At 40.5% G+C, this 13145-nt stretch overlaps 1 protein-coding gene across 1 annotated transcript in view; it reads right to left on the reverse strand.

The window, feature by feature from the left end:
* Positions 1–13145, reverse strand: part of wdr18 (WD repeat domain 18) — a 40638-nt gene that overhangs the window by 11544 nt on the left and 15949 nt on the right. Inside the window, exons 6-7 of the mRNA XM_079575613.1 lie at positions 9913–9977; positions 8597–8721 (exon numbers count right to left, since the gene is read on the reverse strand). Coding sequence (XP_079431739.1) covers positions 8597–8721; positions 9913–9977 — 190 coding nt within the window. The remainder of the gene's footprint in view (positions 1–8596; positions 8722–9912; positions 9978–13145) is intronic.

Genomic DNA, 13145 nt, shown 5'->3' on the forward strand with positions numbered 1-13145 from the left:
CGATCAATCAAAATCGCAACTTAAAATGTTTCAATTATCAAATCGCATCACTTGCAATCATTTAAGCACAAAAAGGTCCATTCCAAACAATATACCCTCTCCATCGGGGTCTTCATATATATATATTGCGCTAATCCTGTTTGCTCTGAATATTTTCTGAAATGTATGTGATTCTTTAGTGGTTTCGTATCTCAGTCTCATCTCAAAAGATAATGCTCTAAAACATGTCGGAATCTTTTCTGCGACCTTGTAATGTACTGTATATTCAGATAACTTTCTATCAAAACCACTTTTTTACTTTAGCAAATATTATCAACTTAACAGGTCCACCATTGATTCTTGACTCTTCTGATATACTGACCACACCACATGAGAAAGACCTAACAATAGAAGTGGGCAGTATATTTACTCATTAACTATAAAAATTGTACTTGTAGAGTAACAGTTTTTATTTCACCTTAATTTCATTTTTGATATTTCATACATAATACCGTATTGTACGGACTACAAGTCACTGCGGAATATGAGTCGCACCAGCCAAAAAATGCGTAATGGTGAAAAAAACATATGCAAGTCGCTCCGGAGTATAAGTCGCACCAGCCTCGGCAACTACCTGCGCATGGAGGCGTAACTGCACCGTTGACAAGCCTCTCCCGGCAGCACGCTGTTCAAGCACCCAATGCAAACTCATCCCTCTAGCTGTGGCCATCTAGCTTCTAGCCTGCAGTTAGCTTTTTTTTTAGTTTTTTGTGTTCTTCATTGCATTAAAAGAAATCTCCACTTTTTGCCAGCTTGTTTGCCTTTTTTTGTTATATTTATATTTATCAGTGGTACAGGCGTAGCAGATACTGGTACACAAGTCTAGAGCGCCCTCTAGCGGCTGTCAGTGTGAAAATAACATACATGTGAAAATGTATATTTTTATATATAAGTCGCACCCCCTGCCAAACTATGAAAAGAAGTGCGACTTATAGTCCGGAAAATACAGTAGTTACTCCGTTCACTGTGAGCAAATCTGTACCAAAAAATAATGTAACTTTTACAAAATATTTTGGCCACTTGGCACTTTACCCACCTGTGCATCACAACAACCACCACAGTGCTGTCATTTGTAGGAATTTCTGATATTTACTTCCAACATCAAGCAATTTCACAAATTTCCCCCAATTACACAAATTGTAAGGTAATCTACAAACACGAGCCTTGAAGAGGAGAATGCGTTGCTCACTTCAGTCGTCATAACACTACGGGAAGTGCATTGTTTTGCGGGATCTCATTCATCAAATACCTTATGTCAAGTTGCCAAATTTGAAAAAAGTCCTACTCAAGCTTTTAAAAGAAGATTTAAATCAAACACGGCCACTCAGACGCTGAAAATTACACTGCCACAGCTGCCAAGTCTGAAAAATGTAAATCTATTGGAAGTCAAAAGAGGTGCCATACAACTAATAAGCCCCAAGACAATCAATCAAACTTTCATGAACTGCCAGTTTAGATGGAGAAAGTGTAGTTTTCTCAGGACAAAAAGTTTTCCCCCCGTTTGATATGACACATGATTTTGCATATTGCACATCCTAAACCGGTCCGTGTCATGTAATGTAAAGCTCAGGTGTGTTCCTAAACTCTGAGCAGATTTTTACCTTGTTGTGGTAATAGAAACTGGCTAATTATCTCCCACTCAATTACAAATATTGATTGGGTGCTTGGCAGAAGCCGCAAGAATTACACTAATGGTCCAAAAGTGGTCCAAGCGCCATACATCAGCGTGCTAGAGGCTGACGTGCTGCCAACCCACTTCAGAGGGAGAAGCTAGCAGGAGATAAGACCTAAACATTTACGTACATGTGGGCCGAGGAGGCAACGCACCAAAACTACACTAACGCTTATCACAAAATGGGCAGGATAGGCTTGACACACAATTTAAAACTGCATTCACACGGGACTAGAATTACTTAGGGACCTCAGGTAAAAGGTAAAATGTATGGAAACCCTCTAAGGTTCTATGTCTGTGAGAAATTGGAAATTCTAGTACCACATAAATTAACATGGTGGTGTTTTGAAACCTGTGCTTGAAATCTAGTGAGGGAAACAGATGCCTTTTTTTTAATCCATTTAAAAAGTTTATAAGAGAAAGTTCTGATTTGGATCATGGATGTACAGTTTGGATGTGTTTGTGGCAAAGTTTACAAGAGGCTGCATCAGAGCGAATGGATTTAAAGAGAAAAGCTATTGCTGTTTTATGAGAATAGAAAAATCCCAGACACACAATGTAGATGCCGTTTGTCGTGGCATGTGATAAGAAGCGGCTTTTGTCGCTACTGCAAAGCACAAACAAACCTTGCCAAAGACAGTCATATAGCACAACACAAATCAAAAGGATTGTTGTCATTTAGTGTTATCCGTCCGTCATCCTCTGTTCGTCATTCGAAGGAAAAAGGTACACACAAGGGTAATTTCAGTTTTACTGAGGTCCGCAGGTAGTTCTAATCACACAAAAAAAAAAAAAACACAGCTATGGACGCCTATAAAATGTATCATCTTTTTCTTTCTTTTTTGCCATTGTTAACGCATTGAGTGCTGCGCTGTTTTGGGGATTTAGCTGTTGAGTGCCAACAATCCAGACCATTTTTCATGATATTTGTTGCACCACCGCATATTCTATGTTATAGCTATGGACACATGCTCTCAAGCTCTCCGTAGGTGAAAACTGTTTAATTCTACGTGCCTCAGTTCCTGATAATCTAAGCTAAAGGCTAGTTTTGATAAAAATCACAGATTTTTTTTCTAGAAACAGAGATAATATGTCTTTTATGAAACACTCTCCTTTCTGATTAACTCCTCTCTCCTCCTCTCCTCGACAGGCACTAACTCTTAATATAGAAGCTGTAGTTACACATATGACCTGAGGTGGCAGTAGTGAGTATAAAATCACGAACTTGCATCTAAACCCTTTAAACAGCCTGGTTCTCGGATTGAAGACTTAACCCAGATGTTTACTTGCCATACTTGGACCAATTTTAACCATTTAAAAACTCAGAAATGTTAAGAATCTCAACTGTTTCGATCTTTCCATGGGAAGCCGCTCTGCTTTGTCAAACACGCGAGAGAGAGCGAGAGAGAAGTGTTGGCTTTACAGGTGTTTGCTATGCAACACCACGCCCCACTGACTAAAAAAAGAAAGAAAAGAAACGCAATAATATACGACATGTCCAGATTTTGTGACTTTTTACAAGTTTTTGATCGTTATCCATTTCAGTTCTGTTCACTCAGTGTGCTAAATGCGGGAGCCTAGAGTGATTTTATTGAGTTCAAAAATGTAAACATTTACATTAATTTACTATATTATATTATATTATATTTTCCATATTGGAATTTGTGATTTTTTTTCTTCCCCTGATGAAGACCTTTTAGGCTGAAACGAGTTGGGGCTATGTTTGTCCATTTAGACATCATAATGAACGCATTTCATTATTTTTCACCAGACAGTGCCTTGTTTTTTTCTATTTTGGGGGATTTATGATGTCAACATAGCACAAAATAGGAACATGGGAACATTCTATAGACAAAAGGTTACATTTCAAAGAGCGTTGGCGAGTGCCCGCAAGCTACTAATCAAACAAAAAAGTAAAGCCTACGTCATCCATAACATTAATATAACAAGTTATCTTTCTTTTTAAATGAACCCTTCATGAATACGCTTGGGGATGAACTCATTTCGGGAGGTTTATCATCACTTAGCAGTGCTTCTGCTTGTACGATAAGAGCCTTTGTAGAAAATGACATGTTGCCTTCAGGTGTCCTTGTTGGCTGTCCTGTTGCCTTCGGGTGTCATCGTCGTTTTAAATGCAGCGTCTCGCCTCTGGGCTGTCAGTCAGTTTGTGGTAATGATTTCTGAGATGGAGGGGTTGTTTGGGCTGTGTCGGAGCTGGTTGTAGAGTGGAGAGGTCTCGCTCTGACGCCCGCAGCTGAACGACGGCGCTGACAGGCCGTTGATACTTAATAATGGTCCAGGAGATTTCATACATCGAAAAGTCAGCAGCCTCGAGGAGACAGGAGCACACAGTTGCAGATTTCAGAGTGGAACAGATTCATATCTTTTTGCATTTCCACCTTGGTGTACCTCTGTGGTGAACTCTGTCTGAACTCACCAGTTGAAATCTGTTTCTGTATGCCGTCTCTGTAGAAGGCCCCAGATCCTGCTGTTGTTGTAACGGCTTTGAAATCACAAAAAGAGGAAGTCTCCCTGATTACATTAACTTTAAAGTGGTCCCTCCGAGTTGGCCAGTAGCTCTCCAAGAAGCTGTGATCCTCGTTTAATTACATTTTCCTAAAGCACAGAGTTAAATTAATTGTTTTCGGGAGCAAAACTCTAACTGATCAGGCGGCGAGTCGCAACATCCACACAAGAATGTCTGATGCGCAATCCCAATGGACCACTGTGCTGCTGAGTGAAATGAAACCGTGTGAGACGCCAACGGCATACAAGACAATGAAGGCTTCTCTCAAAGTTATTGCCAAACAAGTTTAATCATTAGCAACATCCAATTGATTATATAGTGCACTACCTTTTTGGTACTTTCTCTGAGGCAGTGTTTCTCAAACTCAATTTGGTAGTGACCCATTTAGAAAAGCTAAATAACCCATGACTCTGCTTCAGACAGTCCAATTTAGCATGTGTTTAAACAGCAATTCACCACAGTTTTATGCCATTTCTGGCTTGTCTGATGGCGTCATAAAAAAGCTGTTTTCCAGTAAAAGAACATTGGCATCGGAACAGATTTTTTTTCCTCCTGAAATTATAATTGTGTGATTAAATTTGTGGTTATGCAAATGTGACCCATGTTTGATCCTCAAATCCGACGCGTAAAGCATACCTGACAGACAGCCATAATCTCCCATTCACTTGGAACATTTTTAGAGACTCCAATACATCAAAAACATGCATGTCGCTGAACAGGCCAGAGATAACCCACAAAGAAGTGGACACTGTATAGCTACTATATAATAACATGTAATCATTACAAAGGGTTTGAGAATGAAGAGACTTACATTCACTGTATAGATCGTACGTGTTGTAGAATTTACAAACTGAGTTTGATCTTATGTTATAATCCGTTTTTAGTATGTGTGTTGGAACAGTGCATGTTACTGAATACACAAGATCACATCGGACTGTGGACACTCGCATGATGACATAACAATAATGTCAGGTGCCAGTACAACTCTATGGGAGAAAGACTGCTTTTGTAAGACAAAACAATATGGTCACTTTACAACTATGGTCACTTTACAGCTTCACAATATTACGTGTGAGGGAGTAGGGGTTAGGGCTCCATTCCTCACGGGAACGGCAAGGTTTTGATTCCCTTTTGGATACCTTCAGGAGAAAATAATTTAATCTAAGCCATTTGTGCAGATGGAGAAGACGTTGACCTTTATGCCAGATTTTGTTTCATGTGGATAGGGCCATCAAACCCAGGTCCTTTTTGCTTTGAGGCAAGTGCGCTAACCCACAGAGGTTGATGGGCTAACCTCTCCGTCAGAGTGAGGATACAAAGCAACAATACAATTTAAACACCTTTCTCCTCCAATCAGAACTTCGCTACAGTTCTTAGCAGGAGCACATTAATCATCGGTTGGAAGTTCGAAGTTTGCTAACTTTGCTGCTTTTTGATTGACTACTATTGGACAGTGATAGAACACTGACTTAAACAAAGTAGAGTCCAAATGAAAACAAACTATTAAACCGCTTCTGACTTTCTGCTGAGGCTGCACTTGTTGTAGAGAAAAATAATGTTCAGCTAAGTTACTCTTTTCCATCTCTAACGCTGTATTTCATACCATTTGATAAATCAATAAAATGTGAAACAAATACTTGTGCACCTTTATTGAAATAAACTACGCTTTTTTCCAGGTGTGACAGTGAAAATTGGTTTGAGTCGTGTAGGGAAAACTAAATTAGTCACAACACTTTGATTTTTTGGAGGAAATATAAAGAAAATTCTCAAACATTCATGAATGTCTAAAAACCCCAGCTCCACGTGTGGAGGGATTGGAACAACATTCACATAACACAAAGCTCTAAAATGTTGATTTTGCTTAATACCCGCCCATTGCAAAATTCCTTTCATCTCGGGTCAATATCTTCTTGAATTCCAGGACAGCTGAATTGCTGTGGCTGCAACAAATTTGGTTTTGGTTTGGAAGTGCCACAGTCACTGATGATGAGGGCCTTTTCTGCCACAGTGGTTCTCATTCAACACCAGCAGTTGCAGGAGAAATGTCTGTAAATGTCTAGTGGGCGGGGGCTGACCACCACTCCACGGTCCGGCCAAAGGAGGGATTATCATCTCCTGACAGCCCGTTTGAAGTGTGCGATCGCCTTCGGAGCACGGCCGGCACAGAGAGGATTTGTTTAATTACAAAGTGCCACTCATGATCACCGCGGGGCGTTTCTTCTGCGTGTTCTTGTCAGCCGCGGCAGAATCACTTATTATGAATGAGAGCAAGTAAAAAGCTCCATCAGGGTCAGCGCCTCAGAGCATCATTAATAAAGTAGCGACTGCTAAAAAAAAGGGAACACCCCCTTTACCTCCGTCGAGACAGAGGCCAAGAAACAAGTCTGCTTAGTCAGATGTCCAAAAATAGACGCAATATGATAAAGTATAGAGGCGGGAACATAAATGAGCAAGACAACAGCTGCTCAGTGAGGAGGAATGGATGAGCTTAATGTAGTCCATTGTTTATTGATTGACTTTTACTTGAGGAGTCTGAACACATAAGGGAGAGTGATGGCAAGCATTTTAAACACTTTGGTGACCAATCACAGCAGAGATGACTTTGAGGATAACTTTAGAACGCTTACATTCAAGGCAGTACGAAGAATTTTATAGTTATGGAGAAGAGTCTCTTGCTGTAAATATTCTACTCAAAAGAGTTCAGGATTAAGACAAGATGGTATCTATAAAGAGCTATATGGAAATGTTGTGAAATGCATCAAGTGTACCGTATCTTCCGGACTATAAGTCACACTTTTTTCATATTTTTGCTGGGGGTGCGACCTATACTCAGGTGCGACTTACATATCAAAATATATAATTTAACGTTGTGTTATTTTCACACTGACAACCGCTAGAGGGCGCTCTAGGCTTGTGTACCACTATCTGCTACTCTTTAACAATTACAAATAAAGCACGTACTTACCGTACTATTGAAAATAAAATAAAAAATAAAAAAAATAAAGTTTGGAATGAGCAAGAAACTTGTGAGGGACTGGCAAAAAGCTCTTACTCTAATGAAGAAAATAAAAAAAGTTAATCACGGGCTAAAAGCTACATGGCTACAGCTAGAGGAACGAGTTTGCAAATGAGAGCTTGAACAACATGCTGCCGGGAGAGGCTTGTCAACGGTGCAGTTACACCTCCATGCCCAGATAGTTGCCAAGGCTGGTGCGACTTATGGTCAGAAAAATATGGTATTCTCATAAATGTTAAAGGAATAGGCCACCGTTTTTACATACTAAGATATGTTCTTACCTCACTTTAGACGTGTTAATATATCCCCGTCTGGTCTTTGTCCGTGCGCTCTGCCAGGCAAACGGAGCACATACGCAGCCTCTCCCACATGTCATATAGCTCCAAAAAAGCTCACGATAGAAGCTACCAAGCTCTTCCACGTGTTCCCTATTTAAATAAAGTTACGTGAAGTGTTTTCATGCGAAGTATATTTACACAGAAATGTAACATGTCGATTTTATAAGCTAATAAAAAGGGGGACTATATTGTGAGGCGTAATGATACGAGGAGCACAGCGTCCGCGCAGTAACTCCGAAAGACTTCCCCCGCTCACTTCCGTCAATAACCTTTAGGAGTTACTGCGCGGACGTTTTACTCCTCGTATCATTACGCCTCACAATATAGTCCCCCTTTTTATTTGCTTATAAAATCGACATGTTACATTTCTGTGTAAATATACTTCGCATGAAAACACTTCACGTAACTTTATTTAAATAGGGAACACGTGGAAGAGCTTGGTAGCTTCTATCGTGAGCTTTTTTGGAGCTATATGACATATGGGAGAGGCTGCGTATGTGCTCCGTTTGCCTGGCAGAGCGCACGGACAAAGACCAGACGGGGATATATTAACACGTCTAAAGTGAGGTAAGAACATATTTTAGTATGTAAAAACGGTGGCCTATTCCTTTAAAGCTACGAGGAACATGGACTAAATCTTGATTTTTATGTTTAAATTGTAAATTGAATCTTTATTACTCAGATAAATCGTAATTAGATCATTTTTCTGAAAGCGAACAGAAATCTGACATTGTTCCTCGGCTTTTTGCTATAATCTTGTTTACAGCAAAGAGCTATAAAAGGTCGGGGTTTTCCTGGTAGAATGTATTTTGAGGTGCTTGGGGGCGTCAACTATGAAAGGACGTGTGGGAGTTCCTTGTGTAGTTCTGAGGTAAAAGCCTTTTATTGTTTAAGGAGGAATGTTTTACAGTCAATAAGCTTTGGGGTTTTTATGGTCGACATACTCTGTTCAAATGGATTTCCCAGCGGCAGAGCAGACGTAATGTGAGTGAGTGGGTGTGTACCTTTGTGCGTGAGGCAGCGGATGCTCTGTTTGCTTTGAATGTCCCAAAGTCGAGCTGTTTCATCATGGGATCCTGACAGGAGGAGTGTCCCATCCATCGACACTGAGAGGCAAGTCACCAGATTTCTGCAGTGGGAGACAACGTTCATGATTGTGGTCCAGAAATTGCTTTGGTCAAAAGTTACAGGATACAAAAAAACAGGACAAAATCATCAAAAAAAAAGCATCACAAGTGTCAAAAACATGGCTAAACAGTGTAAAAAAATAAATGAATAAACAAAAAATGCAAAAAAACTAAAACGCAAAAAAGCCACAAAAGGTGTCCACAAAGCTACAACGCAGCGATGACGAGAGGACAAATCTTAGATCGGTTTTGTAGGTCTTAGCTTTAAAATTACACTGGCCTAGAGGCAGTGTGTGCTTGGTTAAGGCGGAGGTTAAGAGGTTAAGGTGGAGGTTAAGAGGTTAAAGAACCAAAAGGCTAAATGAAAATAGAACGGAAGTCGCAATTATTGGTTACTTCAAAATATTACTTTTTCTTATTTTAGTCAATCCGTCCAATAATCACAGTGTAATTTCTCCCCATTTAAAAAGGGGATCACTGTGGTCGTGTCCGAAGAGCTACATGGGCTGTAAATGTCATTCCACTTGATCACCATCACGGAAAGTGTACAAAATTGAACAAAAATCATCCAGTCATGCTGCATCTTTTCCATGATGATAATTGGATGAAACCAATGTTCAGTAATTACATGACACTCATTACTTTCTGGACACACCTAATATTTTACAGCTATGCAAATTGCACAAATTAGAAAGAAAGGTCATACTGCACATTAGATTGCAGATGAAATAAAAATTGAACAGAGGGGGAATGAAAGACACATTTAAGACCCTCTCGAAATATTGTAAGCCTTTGAACTTGATTTTGAACTTTAAACATTCAAGGTGTAACAGGAGCGTGAGTGCAGCAAACCTAGTGGTAAGGAACACTTTTAACGTTGCAAAATAAGCAACAACAAAAAAGCTAATTATGTTATGTAACAGCTTGACTATTCATATTACTTTACAGCAACCGAAAAGCGTGAGCATTGGATTAGCCTTTAAGGGGTTAGTAATGCAAGAGGCACTGATGCTACTGCAGTTTATCCCTAATGCCAGGGGTACAAAGGGGAAATGCTAATGCTGGTCAAAATGATTTAGCCACTTTTACTTCTTTCAGGATCCGCAGACACCCTGTTATCAACAAATTGCTCAAAAACACATGAACAAATTGATTAACCAGAATTTCATCACTTGTGCAACTCGGAGTCTCACCTGTGTCCTTTAAACACCTGGTTGCCGTTGTCTCCGCTCTGAAACTGCTTGTCCCGGCTGAGCATCTGAAACACACAGAGGTCCAACACTTTAACCGCCGCCAGCTTCATTAGTCTGCGGCTCCACTATCTCCTGCCCCGACAGCGCCTCTGCCTTTCCTCCTGCTCTGGCCTGCTGCCGGCCTTAAACGCTTTGATCGATTCCCTTAATTGCATCAATTATAGATTTGGTTACATCAGCAGGTCTGCCGGCGTGAACGAGTCTGGAACCGCCAAAGAGCTTGTGTATCCCTGACCGATGCAATGTTATACACTGTTTACGTATCGCTAGGGGCAGAATCAAACACCTGGGAAACGTGGAAAAGGTATGAATGAAAGCGAACACGGGTCTGGTAAGAACAAGAATATTACATTTAATCAGACCCTATGAATCTCATTGGAATCAAGATTAATATGCAGAATGGTGACCAGCAAAGGAAGGCTGCAGTGATTGACAAGTTCAAAGTTTGGACTTGTGAAGGGTGTTCATCTGACAATAGCCACCCTTCACTTCTCCTTGAGTGATCCTAACAATACTGTGCAATGTTTACTCTTTCATTGCTGTACAACTTTTATCATTTTAATGCTTTCTGGCTATTGATAATGCATTAAACTTGAAAATGTGGATTTCAAGGTCACTCATGGTTCAAGGTGTTTTTATTACACCCAAAGCCACGTCTGTTTCACTAAAGCAAAACACTTTGACATTTTTAGGCACCCTCCCACCTATTACACACATAGACATAATAATAATAGACTCCTTCTCTTCACTCCCTCCTCCTCGTTTACCACAATGACAACGTTCGAAAGGGAAATCTGGCGGATTTAAAGACTCCTCCTACCCTGCTCTGATGGAGCATGTTCCTAAAAAGGGCAAAAGGGCGGGATCTTCACTCTAGACTCGGCTCTCGTGTGATGTTCGATTGTAACCGCCCCTGAACCATTAGCTCTAATGCTAACGCAAACCAGCCTGGTCTCTTTAATTGTAACAAACCCAGAGTTATTTCTGGAGCAATATCTAGCTGTATAAAGTTCCAAAAAATTGATATCAGGATATAATCAACATTTGCTTAAATCGTATGTAAAGTGCAATGCTATCTAATGGAAAACTAGCTTGTTTTGCCGCCCACATATGGAGGTACTACAGCAATGGCGGGTAATGTCGGCCCCATTGCGTCGCGGTCATAAAGCAGTGCAACCAGCGGCCATTGCTTACACATGTTGACTGTGTAATCCTGTACCTCTTAGGTTACTGAATATTTGTATTGATGGCGAGCTTTGATGCAAAGTGGGTCTTGAGACGGTGGCAGAAGAAGTTCCTCAGTTGAGCCGACACAAATGATAAAAACCACAGGTTAAATGCAGCTATATACACAATCAGTCAACTTCCAGAATAGTTAGAGTGCCGAGACCGAAAAATCCTTATTCCACTCCTTGTGATGAATCTGAAATCATGATGAATGAGCGTATGCAAAACATGGGTCGCATAAACATCCAAGTGGCACTCTGCCCCCGCTTGTTTGCCACTTTGGCCTTGCACAATGACTGATGTTTAGAAGGAATAAATCACTAAACGCTGCATCAATCAGTGTAACCAGGTGGCGCCGAGGAAAGCGGATTCAAATTCAAGACTACAGTGCAGTTAAATGTGTTGTGTCCATCAGCTCTGTGACAGCGACAGTGGTAATGATGCAGTGACTCGTAGCGACCTCTGGCTTGTTGTTGCCGCTAGACTGTTCATTGATAAACTCGTCACAGGCGCAGAGCCCCTGGAAGCTGCCGCGGGATCAACTCCGCTTCATTACACTTTGAATCGGGTTTAAACTGGTGAATGAAAAACAAGCGTCTCTTCAGGTAGAAAAGGCTTGAACTCTTAAAAAGGTGAGAAGAGAGCCACGTTGAGTAATCTGACAGCGACAGCAAAAAACATCCTCGAGAGGAAAAGACAGATGGATGGGAATATTTTTATTTATGTCAGGATGTTTTAAGACTCGCATGAAGGCCGGAAATGCTTTGAGTTGCTTTAAGACATAAATCTCTAAAATGTCCAGGATGTTGTGATGATGTGAGACCAAGTTTTTGTCTGTAATATGTTTTATAAACGCTTGAAAACTTCACCAATTAACAGACTTGACATTTATATGATTTGGACCAGCAACTTATTATTGCTGGTACTGTGTTTAGCTGTGTATGACACAGATACGCCGATGTAAGCTTGCCAAAAGTCAAATGGAGTCATTCATATTATTTCGCAATTATCATTTCATGAGCAAGAATTGCAAATTCTTAGATCAGCTTTGATGCACTTGGTCTTACTTGTCAGAATAAACTATGATATTCCCAAAAAGTCTAAAATCAAGCTTTAACTTGCATTATTGCCTAAGGGGAGCCTCCACTCTCACATATGAAATATCAAAAAGATGCAATGTGTGGATGACACACACATGGCCAACAGACAAAACAGTGGCTTATGATTAAACGAGGCTTCAGAGTTTCCAAAAAGGAGCATAGCATGTGTATTTTTTTTTAAGTTAAATCATTTTTGAAATGTCAAAAATCTAAAACGGTAGCACTTCGGTCTATTGTCTGTAAGACCATTAGTGGGGAGAGCACAGTAGGGAGCAGTGGTTGAGACAGGACAGTGGGGGGCCAAGGCTATTGTGAACATGCCGCAGGGGACAGAAAAAACAATATGTTTGGCCATCTTTGATTTCGGGGCTTGGGAAAGATTCAAGGGAGGAAGAACCAAGACCTGACTGCGAGTGACTGCACCTTTAAACTGTCATCTCCTCCTCCTACTCTCCCTCGTGAGCAGTTGTAACAGTTCAGAATAAGCCCACTTTTATAATGAACTCTCTTTGTGAGTCGGGAAGGCTTAGGGCCTCATAATGAAATGCCAAATGCAAAGTGAGAAACACATGAATGTGTCACATCCTGACAATGTCACACTTCTTACAGTTGGAAGAGAAATGGCATTTACAGAGTAGGAAAATGGATTCAGAGTGAAGTGCCAGGGAATATTTCAAATACTGTATATAGGACCACAAAGCAGTATAATTGCAAAATTATCATAAATAATAGTTCACGACATCGGAAGAGGGCCAAAGTAATGCACTGCACTAAAGGAATGTGTTGACAGGATCAGACCTTTGGATCCGTGTGCAAATGCTCAACAAACTGAGGTTCCTGACAACT

This window comes from Gobius niger (assembly GCF_951799975.1).
Source record: "Gobius niger genome assembly, chromosome: 17".
Classification (NCBI taxonomy): domain Eukaryota; kingdom Metazoa; phylum Chordata; class Actinopteri; order Gobiiformes; family Gobiidae; genus Gobius; species Gobius niger.